Here is a 20,915-nt window from a genome sequence, read left to right as displayed (position 1 = left end):
CAGCCATAGTTGGTCTGGATATCGAGATCGTCGTCCAGATGTCCGGGTAGGTCCGGATGACCCAGGAGGGAGTCCGGACGATCCGGCTTCATCCGGATGCTTGCTGTATCCTTCGGGCACATTACCCGAATCGTTTGGGAGGAGGTCCGACTCATCCGGTCTGGGTCCGGATCATCGGGGCGGGGTCTGTCTTGCTTCATTTATTCTTTGTCTTCGCGTCCTTCTCCCTCCATCATTCGACCTCGCTCCTTATTTTTTCCATGGCTGGTTCCTTGGTACCTAAGTATGCAAAGTTTTTTCGTTTGAGGTAGTAGCCATGTCTCATGTGATTCAAAAGGGAGCTGAGCAAGGAGAGATGTCACCTCGATCATAAGAAAAAAAATTAGATTGTAGGTCAGACTATATTTTTTCACCACAAATGCTTTTCTTGATATTTTTTCATAAAACTTCACATGTGGTAGATTGGACATGCAGATTTGACATCCTCAAAATTCAGATTTTTTAGAATTTTTTTTGTACTCTTTAAATTTTAATATCTTTTTTTTTCGAGGGTACTTCAAATTTTAACATCAAGGGGTGGAGCACCGAGTAGCTCCTGTGTATTTTGCAGATTTGGTGCCTCTATCGTTGTCCGCGGACGTGTCCGTGTCCTTTTCTGGAGTTGCCCTAACTTCTCCTTCTCTCTGGAAACCCTAAGCCCCTTCTCCCTCCTAAGCCGCCGATCCGACCCCAAATCCGAACGCCTCTGCCTCCCGGTCCAAGCCGCACGCCACTATGCCGGACATGCAGCCGCTCATCAGCGACTTCGTCCTCAAGCTCAAGCGACGGTAAGCAGTTGCCCACGCCGACCGATTCCGTGCCGAGTCGGCGCCACTCTGGTGTGCTCATTGTTTGCGTGTTTGTGGGTGGGCAGTAAGGTGGAGGGGTCACATGCCGTGGCGCGGCAGACGGCGGAGCTGCTGAGGTCAGTGGTGTCGCAGCACCGGATGGGCAGCACTAACCAAGCGGCGGCTCTCGCAGACGCCATCCATGCCGTCGGGGAGCATCTCATCGCAGCCAATCCCATCGGTGCGCCCAAAAGCCCTCACTCTTTTTTTCGAATTGTGGTCCCATCGCATTGCTTTTAAATTGGGATGTTATTACTTCTTTTTTCTTCTGAATTGTTTGGTCACAGTTTATTTCACTGGTGTTGGACTCGGTTCAGTGAAATGTGTTGCTGTGGTAATGAAATTTTTATGCTGTTCCAAGTGCTAACTCCATTCATGTATCTACGGGAACAGTTCGATATTTCAAGTATGATGCTCCTTTTTATTATGTGGTTGGTGTGTGTCATCTTCATGTAGATAATGTCTTGCACACTGTTTGCTTCTTATTCTCAAGCTTAGATGATCGACTGACTGTAATATAGCTTTTGTTCTAACTAACAGATCGACTTACTGTAATATACTCCCTCCGTTCCTAAATGTAAGTCTTTTTAGAGATTCCACTACAAACTACATACGTGTATATAGACATATTTTAGAGTGTAGATCCACTCATTTTGCTCCGTATGTAGTCCATAGTGGAATCTCTAAAAAGACTTATATTTAGGAACGGAGGGAGTAGCTTTTGTTCTAACTACCAGATTACATTTTTCTGTCACCTACCTAAACCTAGGGTTTCATTTGCATACTTTCCGGAACAAAACATAGAAGTATACAACCCCTACAGTTAAAAACTACTCCATCCCATGTCAAGGGCCTCGGTGCCCAAGACAGCAGGACCTCGACTACGTAGTTCGTAGTCTCGGGGGATAGGAGCGCTAGGGTTTTTGCCTGGCTGCTCAATGGTGCGGGAGGAGAGGATAGGAGTAGAGGAAGAGGTAGGAGATAATAACTTTATTGCTTGCCCTCAAAGGGTGCTGGTTATACGGTATATAAAGGCCCCATGGGCTGCTAACAAACTAGAAACCTATGCCTAAACTACTCCTTTATTACAGGAACTAATGTATAAGGACCAGGACTCCTGCCCAGCCTACGCCTCGCCTGTTGCGGCCGGCGGCTGTCGCTCCTGGCCGCGTGGCCCACGCCTGTAGGCCGTGCCCCACATGACATCTCTCCCCCCCTCGACGAGCAGCTCGTCCTCGAGCTGAAAAGCGGGGTAGCGCTCGACGAAACTGTCAAGATCCTCCCATGTAGCTGATGATGCTGCTTCACCCTTCCAGTGGACGAGCAGCTGGCGAACGCCGCGTGCTAGTCGTGCACGAGTCACGCGCTCCGGTTCTGGAACAGCCGCCCCGTTGTGGATCGGAGGCAATCCCGGTGGTGCAGTTGGAGGCGTGCCGAAGAACTTCTTGAGGAGGCCCACGTGGAACACGTCATGGAGGCGCGAGCGTGCCGGAAGCTCAAGGCGGTAGGCCACGTCGTTGACGACCTCTGAAATGCGGCACGGCCCATAGAAGCGTGGCTTGAGCTTGCCCCTGGTTGGCAGGTTGAGAGAGGACGCGGCGCGCTGGCGAAGACGAAGCCAGACCCAATCGCCCACGTCATGCCGAATGTCCCGATGGTGTCTGTCGTAGTAGGACTTGTAGACTGCTTGTGCCTGCTGTAGACGATAGCGGACGTCCGCGAGTAACTCGTCGCGCTCCGCCATGCTCCTGGCCACTGCGGCCACCCGTGTATCGCCCGGCTCGTAAGAGCGAATAGTGGGAGGGTCACGGCCATACACAAGCTTGAACGGAGTTTCTTGGGTCGCTGTCTGGTAGGCGGTGTTGTATATGTACTCGGCCCAGGGAAGCCACCGGAGCCATTGCCTGGGACGATCCCCGGTGAGACAACGGAGGTACATCACAATGATCTTGTTAGCAGCCTCCGTTTGGCCATCCGACTGTGGATGAAACGCCGTCGTCATGTGCAGCTTGGTCCCGGTGAGGCGCATGAGCTCCCGCCAAAAAGCCGAGGTGAAGACGGGGTCGCGGTCAGAGACCATGGACTGCGGGACGCCATGGAGACGCACAATCTCAGCGAAGAACACCTGCGCCACTGATTCCGTCGTGTACGGGTGGCCCAGCGCCACAAAGTGGCAGTACTTGCTGAAGCGATCCACCACGGTGAGGATAACAGACTTCCCGCCCACACGAGGGAGCGCTTCTACGAAATCGATGCCGACGTCAGTCCACACGGCCGTGGGCACCGGCAGTGGCAGCAGCAGACCGGCTGGGTGCAAGTGCTCGGACTTGTACCGCTGGCAAGTACCATAGGCGCGGACATACTCCTGCACCGTCTTGCGAAGGTTAGGTGCGTGGAAGTCGCGGCGGAGACGATGCAGCGTGCGCAGGGCGCCTTCGTGTCCGTCATCGTGCACTGCGGTGAGAAGCTCCTGGAGTAGTGGAGACGTTGGCGGGATGTAGAGGCGGCCGTTAAAAGTGACGAGGCCGTCGGAGAGCGCCCACGGCAGCTGCCGAGCGCCTGCCGTGATATCCTCGCGCAGCGCGACGAGTGCTGGGTCGGTGGACGAAGCTTGCCGTAGGCGGTCGATGAAGTCGAAGTGAGGACCAGATATAGCCATGACCCCCGTCTCTTCCGTGTCGCGGCGGGAAAGGGCATCCGCCACCGTGTTTGTACTACCGGCCTTGTACTCCACAGTGAAATCGAACCCCAGTAGTTTGCCGACCCAGTGGTGCTGCGGAATGGTTGCCAAGCGCTGGTCAAGGAGGAATTTGAGACCGTAGTGGTCAGTTTTTACCACAAATTGGCGCCCCCAGAGGTACGGTCGCCAATGGCGAATAGCGAGCACCAGGCCAATGAGTTCCCGTTCATATGCCGCCAGAGAACGGTGACGAGGCGCGGCCGGCCGGCTGAAGAAAGCCACCGGGTGCTGATCCTGGAGAAGGACGGCCCCGAAACCGTATGTAGACGCGTCACACTCGACGATGAACGGCCGTGTGAAATCGGGCAACGCGAGCACGGGAGCCGTGGTGACCGCCGTCTTGAGGGCGGTAAAAGCTGCTGCCGCTTCCGGCGACCATGAGAAGCCGTCCTTGCGAAGCAGGGCCGTCAGGGGCGCGGCGACCACGCCAAACTCCTTGACAAACTTGCGGTAGTACCCTGCAAGACCGAGAAACCCCCGGACCGCGTGCGCCGAGCGAGGCTGCGGCCAGTCGGCCACGGCCTGCACTTTTTCCGGATCCATGGCCACTCCGGCCGCGGAGATGGTGTGACCCAGGTAGGAGATCGACTCGACGGCGAACGAGCATTTGGACCTCTTGACGAAGAGCCGGTGCTGGTGCAGTACGGTAAAGATGGTGTGCACATGGCGAAGATGATCGGCCCACGACTCGCTGAATATGAGGATGTCGTCGAAGAAGACGAGAACGAAGCGGCGCAGGTACGGCCGCAGCAGATCGTTCATGAGTGCCTGGAACGTCGCCGGCGCGTTGCAGAGGCCGAACGGCATCACCAGGAACTCGTAGAGGCCGTCGTGGGTACGGAAGGCGGTCTTTGGGATGTCCTCCGCACGAATCCGCACCTGGTGGTAGCCGGAGCGTAAGTCGAGCTTGGTGAAGAAACGAGCGCGCCGGAGCTCGTCGAGGAGTTCGTCCACCACCGGAATTGGAAACGCATCCTTGATGGTGATGGCGTTCAGGGCGCGGTAGTCGATGCAGAAGCGCCAGGACCCGTCAGGCTTGCGGACCAGCAGTACCGGCGATGAGAATGCGGAACGACTTGCTCGGATGATGCCCTGGGCGAGCATGGCGGCGCACTGACGCTCCAGCTCGTCCTTGTGCGCGGCCGGGTAGCGATACGGACGGACGGCCACCGGGGCGGAGCCGGGCAGCAGGGTGATGCCGTGGTCGCGGCTGCGGAGTGGTGGTACGCCGGAGGGTTCGGCGAAGATGCCGTCAAACTCGGTGATGATGGCGTCGAGGAAATCGCGGCCATTGCATGATTGCAGGGCTGGCCCGTCCGGTCCTGCAAGGCCGCGCCAGCAGACCCGATGGCCCCTCCGCCAGAACGTCATGGAGAGGGCGTGGAAATCCCACAGGATCGGTCCAAGCGTCGCCAGCCATTGCGTGCCCAGGACGACGTCGTAGCCTGCGAGCGGCAAGGCGAGGAAATCCTCCGAGAACGCCTCCTGGTCGATGCGGAAGGACACGGCGCGGTATGCGCCCTAGCACGGAACACGCTCGCCGTTGGCCACCGTGACACGCATCTTCTCGGTGGTGGGGGATGGCAGTGTAGCACGAGCGGCCGCCTCCTCGGCGATGAAGTTGTGGGTGGAGCCTGAGTCGATCAGGGCGAGGAGGGAGACACCCCCCAGGGTGATATGCATCTGCATGGTCTCGCTCGTGCGCACGCTGGAGATCGCGTGGAGCGAGATCCGAGGGTCGGTCGGCGAGGCATCAGCGGTGGCGGAGGCCGTGTCGTCGTCGTCCGGCGCCAGGTCGAGGAGAAAGATGCGCTGGCAGACGCGGTTGTGGCCCCTGCCAAACTTCTCATTACAATTGAAGCATAGGCCCAGGCGACGGCGTTCCTCCATCTCTGTCTGTGACAGGCGTTTGATTGGGCGCCCTTCCGGCAGACTGGGAGCAGGGGGTGCGGCTGGTAGAGCCGGTGCGGGGGGCGCGAGGCGTGGTACGGGCGCCGGCAGGATGCCCTTCTGTTGAAAACGCACCGGTGGCGCGGAGGTGAGCGCGCAGCTCCAACTTGCGGGCGAGGCTCATGGCGACGGCGAGGGACTGCGGGTTGTGGATTTCCACGTCGAGGCTGAGGGGTGGCTGGAGTCCCGCGGTGAAGATCTGAACCTTCTGTGTCTCTGATAAGATGCCTGCTCGGGGGAGGAGCGCCTCAAACCGCTCCTGGAAGTCGACTACGGACGTTGTGCGCTTGCACGCCATTAGTTCGCCCAGCGGGTTAGCGCGTAGAGGTGGCCCGAAGCGGAGGTTGAGCAGCTCGGAGAAGCGGCGCCACGGCGGAGTGCCCTCGTCACGCTGGACCTGCATGTACCACAGCTGGGCAGAACCCTCAAGGTTGTAGGACGCCATCCAGACTTTTTCCTCCTCGGCGATCCGTTGTTGATGGAAGAAGGACTCGCATCTGTTGAGGAAAGCGAGCGGATCTGACTTGCCGTCGAACTTGGGGAAGTCCATCTTCTGAAACTGGGGCGGGCGATCATTGTGGTGCTGCCCATCGTGGGCGCCGGCAGCGCTCGACGAGGAGGTGGACTTGTCCTTCTGGAGCGTGGCGACGGACGTCTGCAGGGACGCCACCGTTGCAGTCAAGGCCTTGATTATCTTGGCCAGATCAGCGGTGGTTGGTTCTGCCATGCCGGACGTGACCGAGGCGGCGGCGGAAGGTGGCGATGGAGGTGTGCTTGGCGCGGACGCAAAAGAGGATCGCCTGGAACCTGATACCAAGTTGTCAAGGGCCTCGGTGCCCAAGACAGCAGGACCTCGACTACGTAGTCCGTAGTCTCGGGGGATAGGAGCGCTAGGGTTTTTGCCTGGCTGCTCAATGGTGCGGGAGGAGAGGATAGGAGTAGAGGAAGAGGTAGGAGATAATAACTTTATTGCTTGCCCTCAAAGGGTGCTGGTTATACGGTATATAAAGGCCCCATGGGCTGCTAACAAACTAGAAACCTATGCCTAAACTACTCCTTTATTATAGGAACTAATGTATAAGGACCAGGACTCCTGCCCAGCCTACGCCTCGCCTGTTGCGGCCGGCGGCTGTCGCTCCTGGCCGCGTGGCCCACGCCTGTAGGCTGTGCCCCACATGACATCCCATAATATAAAACGCTCTTATATTATGGGACGGAAGGAGTAAGTGTTAGCAGATAATGACCTGCCAGTCAAGATAGATAAAAACAAGCTTTCTAGAAGCTTTTTTTTACAGATAGTTTTCTGGAAGTTTGTATCAGTACGAGAGATACCAGTCAAACTGCATAGATTCTAGGTCTATCATTGCAGCGAAATCTCACTACTTCTTCCATATCACGTAGTTCAGCTGAAGCATTTTATCAGCTTCCTCCAGGTTTAGGTCGGAAGAGATAATAATTTTTCTTGACATGTGAGCTTCATTTATCTGACCTGATCATCTTGATGAAGTATAAAGAGGTTGGTGTTGGAGTTAACCTTATTGTATAGGTCTAGTTTCATGGTTTATTTGTATTGCATGGTATTATTCGTAGAGTTTAATTAGTGTTAGCCAGGTTCAGGTAAATTGTGTGTGTTGCGTCATGCCGCGGGCGGATCAGCAGCTGGAGAAGCACATAGATAGAGTGTGTGGTGGCTGCGGCATGAGAACATCTTCAAGTCAATGGTCGAGTGCAAGCATGCATGCCCTCCTGGAGTTAGTATTATTGGTAGAAATTAATTAGTGTTAGCCAGGTTCAGGTAAATTGCATGTGTTGCGTCATGCCGTGGGCGGATCAGCAGCTGGAGAAGCACATAGATGTGCGGTGGCTGCGGCATGAGAACATCTGCAAGTCAATGGTTGAGTGCAAGCATGCATGCCCTCCTGGAGTTAGTTCGTATACGTGTGTGTTCTAGTGAACCAGGAGCAGCCCTGTGCACACAGTGAAGATGCGGCCTGGAAGTGCAAGTGCCGTGAGTGCCTCTGTTGGTTGACTAGATTGCATGGATTTTGTTAGTGCTGGCTGTATGCATGCTATTTTGGCTGCGTCGTGTGGCCGTTGTGGAGATGCCGCACAAGTGCCAAACGTATGTGTGTGTGTGTGTGTCCCTTTAAAAAGGCACTTGTAATCAGTTGATGATAGAACTGGAGGAAGATGCGCAGTGTGTGAGTTCTGCAAAGTCTCTGCGTGTTCTTCTTCCTTGTGCGTGAGAGTCTTCTTCTTCCTTGGCCAGAGCAACAGTTAAGGCATGTTAATGAATTCCCCTCCTTATTTCACTCTACTTCACTTAGTGAAATATACGCAGTACTGTAAGTCTAAGGCTCTAACAGGCACCGGTTGGGTCCGGGATATTCAGGGTTCTCTCTCGGTCAAATGTTATTCTTGAATACTTGGACCTCTGGGATCTTTTATCGGAGGATACGGATCGTTGGCGCCTTTCTGCGTCATGTCAGTACTCTGCTCATTCAGCCTATGAAAGTTTCTTCCAAGGCTCTGTTCTCTTCAGACCATGGGAGTGCATTCGGAAAGCTCGGGTGCCAGGAAAATATCGTTTCTTCCTTTGATTAGTGATGCACAGAAGGTGTTGGACCGCAGACCGTCTTGCACATAGAGGTTTGCCGCATCCTAAGTGCCCCCCCCGTTATGATCAGGTGGTTGAAATAATTGATTCCCTGCTCACAGATTGTGTTTTTGCTAGACAATTCTGGTCCAGCCTCTTGAGGCGTTTTGGTCTTCAAGCTCTCTCACCCTCACTTGAAGTTAGGTCTTTTGACAATTGGTGGAGCAGAGCTACCGAGGCAACTAATGGCAGGATGCAGCAAGGCCTCAACTCTCATCTCTCTTGGGGCTTGGACTCTTTGGAACCAAAGAAATTGCTGCGTCTTTGATGGTGTTGCCCAAGCATGACAAATATTAGTTTGATGGTGTATGGCTGGAGCTGGAGGGCTTTCCCTATTGATAGCCCTTGTTCTGAGTGGTTAGGTTGTTTTTCTGTTTTTTTTTCGATGAACAGGGAGGCCTCTCCCCGGTTCCATTAACTCAGAATGAAACCATACAGCGTTGTCCCCTTACATACCAGCTACTTCTCTCGAGAGGTTCAGTTTTTATTACAAACCAGGCATGACAGCAAGGCTAACAAGACTAGAAGAAAGGCAGAGGAAGATAAAAACTGGTCTAAGGTATGTCAGGCTACAAGAGTCCAGAATCTCCGACCGCGCGCCGGAACGTGACAGCTGCAGCTCACATCACGATTGCGCCCACACCGTTTCTGAACTTGAGCGGGGGCGCCAGAGCCGCCTGAGGAGACCAGCAGATCGCGAGCGTGGACACCGGGCTGAGCATCGCCTTGCCGTTGGTGTCTCTTTTCTTGGTTGGGGAGTGGAAGCCTTCATCTTCTGAGATTTTGAGGTTCCCCCAGCTTGCACCGCCATCAAACCGTGTGCCCTTCATATTCAGCCACTCAGGATCATCAAAGGTTGTTGGAGCAGCTTCCTCAACGCCTCCAAGAAAGTCTCCATCAGGGCCTTGTCCACCTCTGGGGTCAGAATCACCCAGAATTTGATCATTCTGTGGATCAGTCCCCAAACCTGAGTAATAGAAGTCCAAATGGTGTTATTGAAAATCATAGAGTTCCTATATTTCCATAAGCACCACAGGACAGCTGAGCTAACTATATTCAAAGCTACATGTTTTTTGTTAGAAATCCAGAAGCGGGCCACTGATTCAAAGTTCGCGCCCACAGTTTTTTGTAAAAAAACAACTGACAAAAGACCAAATGTTTTTGGCTACAACACAGTCAAGAAACAGATGGTGATTAGTCTCATTCTCAGCACAAAATACACAATCTAGAGGTTTGATTATGTGTCTTTTCCTCAGGTTATCCCTAGTCATAAGCTTATTCTGGGAAAACAACCAAAGGAAAACATGTATCTTGGGTGGTACTGCCAGTTTCCACACCGCAGGTAGGAACAGAGGCTGCACGCCTCTAAAGTTGATCACATGGTACAGAGAGCTAGATGAATAGATCCCTTTGTTTTCAAGTTGCCAAATCAGAGAGTCAGGGTCATTGCTAAAGTTAATGTCTTTAGCTTTCTCCATCAGCTGATACCACTGTTCCATCATCCTATCGTCAAAGTTCCTTCTAAAAGTAAGCTTCAGGGTTTCACCATCCCAGACCTCTCTGACACTCTTGTTTTTGCTCATTGCAAATCATGTAGATGTGCCAGAATTGGACTGCTAGTGGGGATGTGCCAAACCAAGTGTCCTCCCAGAATCTAATTTTATCTCCTACTCCTACCTTCCATCTGTATCCAAACTTCAAAGATTGGATGATGGATTTGACTCCTTTCCAAAACCTAGAGACACTAGTGGAGGAGCTAGGAGCAAAGAGATTGGTTTTGCCCCTCATATATTTTTGGTCTATCATCTTCCTCGAAGGTTTCCCTTCCCCTTCATAATATCTTTTGACCCAAGACCCTAGAAGGCAAAGGTTAATATCTTGCAGGTTTGGAATGCCTAGGCCTCCAAATTCCTTTTTCATGCAGACCAATTTCCAGTTAGCTAACTGCAACTTCCTGTGGCCTTCAGAGTCATTCCACAGGCAGTTTGCCATTTGGGTGTTTATAACATCTATTGCCCATTTAGGGAATTTAAAGAAAGACAGCAAATAAATAGGGATGCTAGCCAGGCAGGCCTGGATGAGGACTATTCTCCCTTTATAAGAAAGAAGTTTCCCCCTCCAGCCAGCAATCCTTTTCATGATCTTGTCAATTAGTGGTTGGATGTCTTCTCTCCTAAGTTTATCATAGTGCAGAGGGATGCCCAGATATTTAATGGGGAAAGACCCCTCAGCACACTCTAATGTATCCAGGAAATCCCCTACCTCAGCATTTTCCATATTAATAGGAATGAGCTCACTCTTATTGTAATTGATTCTCATGCCAGAGATGTTCTCAAAGCAAGATAGAACCATTTTCAGGTTCCTAGAATGATCTAAGTCCTTGTCCAGGAACAGGATGGTGTCATCAGCATATTGAAGACATATAATCCCTCCAGGACAAACCTCAGGGCGCAGGCCTTCAATCAATGTTAGCATCCTAGTGAGTACATCAACTACAAGGTTAAATAACAGGGGGGAAATGGGATCCCCCTGCCTCAAACCTTTGCCAGTAAGGAAGAAATCACTCTCAGTATTGTTCAACTTGACCCCTACTGACCCCCCTCTAGTGATCTGCAGGATCCAGTGGATCCATTTCTCCCCAAAGCCTCTGTTTCTAAGGAGCTCTTCAAGGAATTCTATATTCACTTTATCAAAAGCTTTTTCATAATCTAACTTAAGGACTAGACCCTGCATTGTACTAGAATGAACAGAGTGTAGCACCTATGCACATATGTACGCTAAGAACCAAGTGCACCCCCCTTCCGTTTCTTGTCTAATAAAAAGATACGCAGAGCTCCTGCGTGTTCGAGATTTTTGTTGTTGTTGGCACTAGCACCACCAGTAGAACCTACTAGTCTTGGCAGTTAGCATTTGAACTGTAGTTGTATATCAATCAGCAAGTTTCACAACAATTGCTGAGTGGTGCATGCATGTCAGAAATAAGTACAGTTTCGTCATAGCAAATTGCACCATGACTAGAGGGTGGCACTTGTTATTCAGCTCTAAAGTATAGTGAATAATATGTGTTGTTGGTAATTATCAGCCTTTTATCCTTACAAATTCTCTCTCTTCTTTTTGCAGAGCTCGCTGTCGGCAACACTGTGAGACGTGTTTTGCATATAATAAAAGAGGAAGATATATCTTTTACCGCAGTTGGTATTGAAGGTCTTTCTGTGACTGCTGTCAGCGACGATGAATGTGACAGTGGAAATGATGACCTTCCTACCTTATCCGCTGCTGTTCTTGCTTCCCATGCTAGAAACGCTCTTCGGGCACCTTCATTGCAGACTCTCCTGGATGATATTCCTGTGAGCACTGCACTTTCACATTCTTCATCGTCAGCTGGGGATTCAGATGGGAAAAGTAAATACATGATCTCTAGAATTCTCTTTTTTTATGTATACCACACTGAACAGGCATTTGTAGTTATACTTTTATGTTTGAATCATGTACTTATAGCCATATGTTTGAATCATGTACTTATAGCCAACCTGAACAGACGTTCCTTTTTTCTCTTTATATTGTACTAATCATCTTGTGTTTAAGAAATTATTAACTGATTGATATACTCTCAAGTTTATGGTACCCTTTCAGGGTCTATACATTCCAATTTTTATGTTATTGTTGACGCTGAATTTCTGCATGTTCCATGTAAGCAGCTGGAGATAAGAGCTTAAAAACTCGGAAACTAAAACATGATGTTATTGCTGCCATTGGTGATCTTATTGAGGAGATTGATACATGTTATGACCAGATTTCTGAGCAAGCTGTCGAACATATCCACCAAAAGTATGATCATCTTTTGTCCAACATACAAGCATAAACTAATTAGTAGTCACATCTATCTTTTCCTGTGAAATTATTGAATGATGGAAAATATTTTTTAACTTATGCATATACCTGGGATTGTGGAAAAGGTTGGCATGTGTATTATGAAGAACATGTGCCCAACGTCAAATGATTAAAAATCCTCTTAACTACCTCGGTGATTACAGTACCTTCTTCTCTTACAAAAGCTTTTTTATTCTGCTCACAGTACCTTCTCTTACAAATGTTTGTTGTTATAAATTTTAATCTACTAGAGTTCGCATCGACTTATTTACTTTGGTAGCGTTAACTTAAGCTCATAATGCTTCTCAGCCTTCATTAATCTAAAATATAGATTCAAAGTCCCTTTTTTCAACAGCTAAGGACCATCCAAAACATTCTGTTCACATGATTCAAATACCAATTGTGCCTAATCAATGCTTTTTGTTTGCCACAGTGAGGTCATCCTAACTCTAGGTCGTTCTAGAACCGTGAAAGAGTTCCTGTATGCTGCAAAGGAGAAGAAGCGATCTTTTCGTGTATTTGTTGCTGAAGGTGCTCCAAGGTTTGTGCACCTTGCCAATTGTATTCCCAACTAATTTCTTGTATTTTGAATCTCCTTGCTTGATTCATTCTTGTTGTTCAATGCTTGAATCAGATATCAGGGACATGTTCTTGCGAAGGAGCTGGTCGAGAAAGGTGTACAGACTACTGTTATAACAGATTCAGCAGTTTTTGCTATGATCTCCCGAGTTAACATGGTATGTACGCAGGTTGATTATTGCTTTTTTGATATATTTGTTTCTGTTACAAGGTAACTCATGATTTATCTTATAGGTTATAGTTGGAGTCCATGCAATAATGGCAAACGGTGGAGTCATTGCACCAGTAGGTATGAATATGGTTGCTCTTGCTGCTCAAAGGCATGCTGTACCCTTTGTCGTGGTTGCTGGCAGTCATAAGGTCAGTTTCTGTAAGTTATGCATTTAATTTTTGTGTTTATTGCAATGTTTTCATCCTAAGCAACTAAAAAAATCACATTCTGAAGGCATAGTGTTTGGTCAACATACTCGTATGGTTGTTTGGGTTCTGATAAAAGTTGTGTGTGTTCTTCTGTTTTAAACCAACCTGTTCCAATGTCCATAAACTAGTAAGCGAAGGGGGCACAAATAAGTCACGGTGCTATACTATGTTTGGTATGTCAAAATCTTATTGCAATATTTTCATACCCCCCCCCCCCCCCCCCCCAACGACTTATTGGGGCTCCCCAGTAACACTTTTTACCTTTTAGGTTGTTGGGGATAGACGCTTTCGCAGATCTCCAATAACCCCGGCCCCAATAACCAACCCGACATATGGGACCCTCTTGTCAATCGGATCGGATACCTCGCTCTCTCGGCAGCGTGTTGGTCTTGCGGCGGCGACGTGCGGGCGGCGGCGCATTGACATCGCATGTATTGGGAGAAAGCCAACTCCCCCTCCATATATAGGGGGAGTTGGACTGTTTTTTTGGTGATCACGATAGTTTTTTTGGGAAAGGGGAGCTATTGGAGCTGTTTTTTTGGGCCCAATTCCCCCAATACCAGAAAATTATTGAGGAAAGGGCAAGTGTTGGCGATATAAGCTTTCATGTTTCTGAAGGGATAGTGTTTGGTCAACGTACGCATGTGGTTGTTTGGTTTCTGATAAAAATTATGTGTTCATATACCATAGTAAATTAAAGGCAAATGTAGGCACAAATAAGTTACGGTGTGATACTATGTTTGCCATGCCACTGAAATATCATTATAATTGTGCCTCAACCAAATATTTTCACTGCCTCAAATATTTCCTACTTCTAAACATCTGATTTGGTGGTTGTCCGTTCACTCCTTTTCCATCCTCGTTTAAAATTCAAATTTGTCAACCTTTTCGTGCCAAAGCTTATCACATCTTGAGAGCGAAGGTTACCAAGGTTCGTCCGGTCTATGCCTCTATGGACCTTGTCCTAATTTGCCTCACATGTAATAGTAGTTCCTTTATCCATTGTCTATAATTTGTAAATGAACGCACCAGAGTGAATATAACCTGAGTTAACTATGTTCCATATTGTATTTTGGTTCTGTAGCGTAGCACGGGCATCTTACTAGCTCCAATACAAAAATGTGTTGTGAACTTGGTCATTTACTCTTCCCCGCAAATATTCTGGTCATCTCAATTGTCAGGATGCGACTTTGATACTGGCAGGTTCTATTGTCTAAGTTGTGCTTATATCTCAAAATGTATGGTGCATTTCATTATGTTTGCTCTTCTTTTTTCTAGTTTAATGTATCGAGGAGGATTTTCTTAGCATGTCAACTAGACTAGACAACTGGATTTTGTGTTCTCCTGTTAACTAAGGCTTGATCTGGTGAGTAATAACCCTGTGGCTTCTGGCAGATGACAATAACAAGTAGTATATGACTGCAAAGCTATCAGTTGAATTATCGGTAGAAGGCTTTATGCCTTACAAGCTATGAGTATTCCTTTTGTTCATAGTTTAGATGCTTAAAAGAGAAGTAGTTGTTTGCTGTTATAATGTTCATACATTAATATTCTTTACTTTACAGTTATGTCCTTTGTATCCGCACAACCCGGAGGTTTTACTGAACGAGCTTAAATCACCATCTGATTTGCTTGACTTTGGCGAGTTCTCAAATTGCATGAACTTCAGTACTCAGGATGGCACTCCTCTTCTAAATGTTGCCAATCCAACGTTTGACTATGTGCCACCGAAGCTTGTCAGCCTTTTCATCACTGATACGTAAGTTCTTTCTGCACCTATATTTGGGATCATGTAAACAACGAAGCTTGTGTCTGGTGCAGCTTTGCCTTGAGAGTTAAGTTTGAAAAAATGTACCCTTAGAATAGTTTGTGCCTTGTGTTGTAGTTCCATGAGTTGTTATGTGGGGTCATGGCTGATATTTAAGGGGATAAGTATCCCTGGTTATCCTTAGCAGTTTAATTCTCTTGGAGAAATTTCTTGGTTCTCAAGTTATTTATGTACTAAATAAAGTTTGTTAGTTCGTCTTAGCCTCCAAACATAGCTGGAATGTATAATGTGTATCAATATCAATCAATAGACAAGCAGAAAAATAGTCCCACTTATCCTCCCCAAGTCCCCCCCCCCCCTCTCGTGTTGTGTGGCAGCCTCCTCCTGGCTGGGCGTACGCCTCATCTGTACATCTTGGTACCAGATTCGGTTTGGTCATGGCCGCCGCTACTGCTGCAGATATCGATAAGATTAACACTGCCCTTATCTCCCTATGAGAGCAACTCCAATGGGGCGACCCATTTCGTCTGCCCGCGTCCGTTTGGGTCGGCGCGGACAAAAGTGGCGGCCCAACGCGCCGACCCAAACAGACGCGCGTCTGTTTTTCGTCCGCGGCGACCCATTCCTGGCCCAATTTTGAGCTGGATTTGCATCGGCGCGGACACGAGACGGACGCCCGCGCGTGCGCCTACTCCTCTCCCCAGGCCCGCCGGTTGGTGGTAGCCACCACCATTTCCCCCCATTTTCCCCAAAAACACTCCCGCCCGCGCGCGCCCCCGCCCCCGCCCCCAACCAGCCATGGAGGACGCCATCGACCTCGACGCCGCCGCCGGCCTCGCCTCCCTCGCCTCGTCCGGCGCCGTCGCCCCCTCCGGGAAAGGCAAGCCTCGTGCCCCGCGCAAGACCGCCGTCGCGACCAAGCCGAAGAAGGCGCTGACGCCCGAAAAACGGGCAAGGGAGTCGGCCAAGAGGAAGGGCCGGAGGCACGCCGCGGGCGTGAGGGTTGAGGCCGTCGCCAGGCCGCCGCTGTTGCCGCTGCGCAGTAGGAGTTCACCAACGCCCGCGTCACGGCGGCAACGAGGGAGGCGCTCTACATGCTAGGGGTAAACCCTAGCCAGCACAGCGTCCTCCAAGCCGCCGTCGCCGCGGCCAGCACCGACTCGTCGGCATTTCCTCGGATGGTGCTGCCCGACTCACCCCGCGCGTCGGCTTGCAACCCGGTCCCCGGCTTCCACGTCTACCCGCAGGCCTCCCGCCTCTCCGGGGAGTGCTCACCCGACGTGAGCGTGGTCGTGCCTTCCATGCCCGCGCCCGCGCCCATCGACCTCAACGCCACCCCGGTGGTCGGTGGCTAGTCGTCCGGCGGCACGAGGAAACGCGCGCGACAGACGCCGGCCGGCGGGCTCCCGGACGCCCGCAACCTGTTCGAGGAAATGCCGTCCGCCGTCGACGAGGACTACATGCAAAACCTCATCTTCAAGGGTGGTGCGCCGGGCGCTGGCTACGATCCCGAAGAGACACAAAGCCAGGACGGCCGCGGGGCGTTCACGCCGGCCGCCGGCTATGATCCCGATCAGGCGGCCTTCATGCGTCCGACCTGGACGGCTTCCCCCTCGACCACGAGTTCCCGGAGGACTATGGGCTAGAGGAAGAGGACGAGTGCGACATCGAAGTGGAGCCTTTGTTCGAGGACGAGCTCGCCAACCAAGCCGCCGGTCCTAAGCCGAAGCGCAAGAGCAAGCGCACGAAGGCGTACACAGCTGCCGAGGACAAGCTTCTTTGTGAGTGTTGGCGAGACATTGGACAAGACCCAAAGACGGGCGTCGAGCAAAAGCATTTGACCTTTTGGACTCGTGTGCACCGCGAGTTTCATGAGCGCAAGAAGTTTCCACCTTACCAATTTGTGAGCACGCGCGGGTGGGTCTCCATTTCCAAGCGGTGGAGGGTGATCCAACAAGAGTGCAACAAGTTTTGCGCCACCCCTGAGGGCGTCAAGGCCCGCCCCGTGAGCGGCATCGGCATGCAAGACATGGTATGATAGCAAGCAAGCCGCCCTCTTTTGTGTCATCAAGATCATCCTTCCTTTTACGTCTTCATTTGCTATCACTTGCCCATATGCTTGCATGGAAACATTTTGTAGGCATTTCAAGCTTTGGAGGCATTCAAGGTTCAACACAATGGCAAGTGCTTCAACCTCTCCCATTGCTATCGGGTCATAAAGGACGAAGAGAATTTCAAGGCACAATATGCCGCCCTCAAGGCATGTGGGGGGAAGAAAGCCGTGGAGGATGTTGGGGAGGGCGAGCCGGCACGGCCGAGGGGGAAGACCAACTCCAAGAAGTAGGACAAGCGAGATGCGGCCACCAACGCCTTGATCGCAAGCGTGGACGGCATGATGAATAAGGACTCAAGGGAGGAGGAGCGCCGGCGTTTCAAGGCGGAGCAAATGGATGCTTTCATGGAGATCCAAAGGAGGAGGCTTGATCTTGACGCCGAGAAGCAAGCCAAGATGTTCGAGCTCGAGGCGGAGAAGCAAGCCAAGATGCTAGAGATCGAGGCCGCCAACGCCAAGACAAAGGCGAAAGAAGTGGCTCTTGCGAGCATGATGACCGGGGTGGAGATCATGAAGGTGGATCTCAACACCGTATCGCCAAGGAAGAGGCCGTGGTTCGAGAAGATGCAGGCCGACATGCTCAAGTTCGATGACGAGTGATCTATGGCGGCGAGGGCCATCTTTTTTGTATGCCGGCAGGTGTGCTGGCATGACCACGGGAGCCGCGATGGCGTGGTCGAACTCAAGTCCCACCCTTTTTTGTGTGCTGGCGAGTGCGCCAGCATGAACTGTGGTATTTTCTAAAGCCGGCATTGTATGCCGCCGCTGGCATGGTGCCGGCATGAGACATGGCCGCTGGCATGATCGGCCGCGGGCCTTTTTTATTCAAAAGTTGAATGCGGACATGAAATGGGTCGGCGCGTTGGGCGCACTGCCGACCCAAATGCAAAACTGGGCGGACGCCGGGCGGGCGGCCGACCCAAACGGACAAAAAGCAGACAAATGCGCCGTCCGTTTGGGTCGGCCCGTTGGAGTTGCTCTGAAGCTTCTGGATGGCATGGACAAACAGATGGTGACCAGGGCAAGAAGTTTGACTCCTTGTCTGATGATCCGCGGGACACCATCCAGTAGGTCCGTGTCCACAATCTGGCTGCCAGCAAGCTAGAGAATGGTATGACCCCCCCCCCCCCCCCCCCCCCCCCCCCCCCCGCGCGCTGGTTTGGTTGAACCGCGGCGATACACAGTGTGCGGACTCCACGGACAAAGTGAGCATCGCCTCCTTCCACCTGACAGGCGACAAACACTTGTGGTACCACCAGTATAAGGGCGCCCATGGATTTCAACCTGCCATCGCATCGCTGAATTGATAAATGATAAATATTCAGTTTGGACCGCCAGCTTGCAGCAGCGCCCTATGAGAAGTCATCTCCTTCAAGCACACAGTCACGGTGGCAGAGTACAACAAGAAGCTCAATGCCCTCTTGTGCTGAGTGCCAGAACTCCCGGAGGATCAGGTGGTTTCCATCTACGCCACTAACCTGCAGGAATCTTTACAGCTTGATGTGGAGAACGGATAGCCTGCTGGACGCCATGAGTTTGGCTCGCTTGTGCAAGCGACGTGCAGTGGACGTCCCCAACAGCTCAGCAAGTAGCACTAGGTGTTCACCAGCCATTCCCAGACCTCGGAGCTCCACCTGCACCTGCAATTCCAGTAGTACCACCTCCAGGACAGGCAATAGTAGCAGCTCCAGCAGCCCACCCACAAGAAACTTCTATGGAGGCTGCAAGGGGCTAGCAGCAGTCCTTGGTCCAGCTCGAGGATGAGCTGTTCAAAAAGGGAGGGAGAGATGTTATGTGGGGATAGATTGCACAATAAGGCCACCAAGGAGAGGGTCACAGCTGAAATTGAAGGGGATAAGTATCCCTAGTTATCCTTAGCAGTTTAGTTCTCTTAGGAGTATTTCTTAATTCTCAAGTTATTTATCTACTGAAGCTTGTTAGTTTGGCTTAGCCTCCAAGTTTGTAAGAGCATGTACCATGGAGGTAGCAGCAAGGTGCTGCCTCCGTACATCCACGTAGGCTTGGAGAGCTGGGGCCATTGCCCATACGGATTACCGTCCAGCCCCTCATGCTGCCTCACAGGTCCCTGCATGCGCCTTTGCTTCCCCAGTTTGCCACACCCTTTTTGTCCTTCCCTTCTCTCTCTTTCCTTACAGAAATGTAGGGAAAGGCCGCGTACAATAGATCCAAAGTGGTCGGACCCTGCGCAAGCGGGAGCTACATGCACCGGGTTGCCCTTTTCTCTCTCTTTCCTTTCTTTACTGAAGCAGCGGCCTTCTCTTCAGGCTAGCAGTTAGTTGCCGCCTCGAGGCTAGCAGTTTGCCACCATGGATTCCGAACCTAGCTGGACCTGCGGGCAGTAGGTTGGGCCTACCTATTGGCCATGCCCAAAGCTGGCTACTCAATGCCTAGCATATCCTCCCCAAGTTTCTCCCGTGCTCTTGTTGTGCTAGGCTTGGCGTCGCACCTCATCTGTCCAGGGCCATCTACAATGTTCATAACATTCAGTGTGATGAAACCATTACTATATCTTGGTATCCATTGGTATAGAGCTTATGCATGAAATCACATTCTATCAAGTGAAATTTTATGGTAAAAACTACGAACTATGATTTATAATTGATAAGTAGCAGTGAAGCCTAGCACAGTTGGGAACTAAATAAGATACATTGTTTTAAAACAAAAACCTGGACTGATCTATACATATGTCATCCATTTTTTTCTTTTTACTATGCCCTTTGTAACACTTACGAATCATTACCAAACAGTGGCGGGCACAGTCCATCATATATGTACCGGCTTATTTCGGAGTACTACTCAGCTGATGATTTGGTCGTACGGCAGAAGTCAACATCTTAAAAGAACACAAGGCACGGTGGACTACTCGTGTGTTACCATTATTTATATGAAGATAATGTGGGGTCTTGTTGAAGCCCAAATGATGTTGCCACAACCATTGCAGTTCTTCCTTTTTGCCTGTATGTAGGGTTGGACGGGGCTGCTCTCTTCAGTGTAATAGGCTGTTTCCCCCTGGAAGTTCAGTTGTGTAACATCATGCTCCTTGTGATAATTTAATTTTGTGGCTTCTTTTTCTGTGTAAACGGCTGAGGCAATGAGCGCCAAGCGCAACCGTCTAATCTATATGAATTGTATTAACTGTAGAAGCTAGATACAGTATGTGACGCAGAATGCAGTGTTGCAGTTTGAAGGAAAGAGTAGAGGGCTGGTTTAGCACAAATTTTGTCTGCTCTGAATCCAAAATATTAAACTTTGGTCTGGTGTCTGTCATTGTTAGAAATTCAATCTGTTCATGAAATTACATTACAAAACTCATTGTCAAGTCTGCAATGTGCGTTACTCGTATATAAGCTGGCACCGGTAAGTGGCCATCAAAACATTTACAAAACTTGATCAAATGTTTATAATGGTTGTAGGATCTAGGGGAAGCCATTTCTCACATTGTGCATCTTGTTTTATGTCAAGATCATTTATGCACATGTGCAGGGGGTGATTTCCTTTATCACACAACAAAATATGTCCTAACATATCATATTTTCACCTATCGAGAGTTATGTGTTTTGTCAACTACCAAAAAGGAGAGATTGAAGGTGCAATCATATATTGATGTTGATGACATATATGAACTAATTATGTTTGTAAGTATATCACATGTTTTAGTCCCTGCAGAATCATATGTTTGTGGATCATGGTCTACATATTTCTACATTATGTTTCTAAGGAACAAAGATAGCTTAGTTTTTCGGGTTTGTTCTCGAGTATAGGGATCCCGCACTATTAAGAGTGGATCATTGGGGCATGTGAAAGAATTGTTCAATGGTTTATTCCTATGCTTATCATTCATATCTTTTACTTATGTCACACACGTTCACCCACCATATATTTCATATGGTGTTTGTTCACAAAATCCATTC

At 50.2% G+C, this 20,915-nt stretch overlaps 1 protein-coding gene and 2 pseudogenes across 1 annotated transcript; 2 read left to right on the top strand and 1 right to left on the bottom strand.

The window, feature by feature from the left end:
- The first annotated feature begins 592 nt into the window (after window positions 1–592).
- LOC125553631 (NagB/RpiA/CoA transferase-like superfamily protein) lies at window positions 593–20,266 on the top strand. Its single transcript, XM_048717393.2, has 9 exons — window positions 593–827; window positions 914–1,068; window positions 11,354–11,635; window positions 11,932–12,061; window positions 12,537–12,644; window positions 12,738–12,840; window positions 12,917–13,042; window positions 14,668–14,861; window positions 19,752–20,266. The coding sequence occupies exons 1-9, from the start codon at window positions 775–777 to the stop codon at window positions 19,840–19,842; spliced, it is 1,242 nt and encodes a 413-aa protein (XP_048573350.1). The 5' UTR covers window positions 593–774; the 3' UTR covers window positions 19,843–20,266.
- On the bottom strand, window positions 5,139–6,304 carry LOC147990699 (uncharacterized; annotated as a pseudogene).
- On the top strand, window positions 14,868–18,109 carry LOC147990698 (uncharacterized; annotated as a pseudogene).
- Window positions 20,267–20,915: the final 649 nt, after the last annotated feature.

Source organism: Triticum urartu, chromosome 1A (genome assembly GCF_056163025.1).
Source record: "Triticum urartu cultivar PI428250 chromosome 1A, HENAU_Tu73, whole genome shotgun sequence".
Classification (NCBI taxonomy): Eukaryota; Viridiplantae; Streptophyta; class Magnoliopsida; order Poales; family Poaceae; genus Triticum; species Triticum urartu.
The sequence above is the reverse complement of the archived record's forward strand: the minus strand, read 5'-3'. Positions and strand labels throughout refer to the sequence as shown.

What these genes read in the sequence shown, in the direction of transcription:
- LOC125553631 (XM_048717393.2), top strand. Translation starts at nt 775, where the DNA reads ATGCCGGACATGCAGCCGCTCATCAGCGACTTCGTCCTCAAGCTCAAG. An exon ending in GTCCTCAAGCTCAAGCGACG is followed by an intron (nt 828 to 913) that starts GTAAGCAGTTGC and finishes GTGGGTGGGCAG; the next exon opens with TAAGGTGGAGGGGTCACATG. An exon ending in TGGGGATTCAGATGGGAAAA is followed by an intron (nt 11,636 to 11,931) that starts GTAAATACATGA and finishes CCATGTAAGCAG; the next exon opens with CTGGAGATAAGAGCTTAAAA.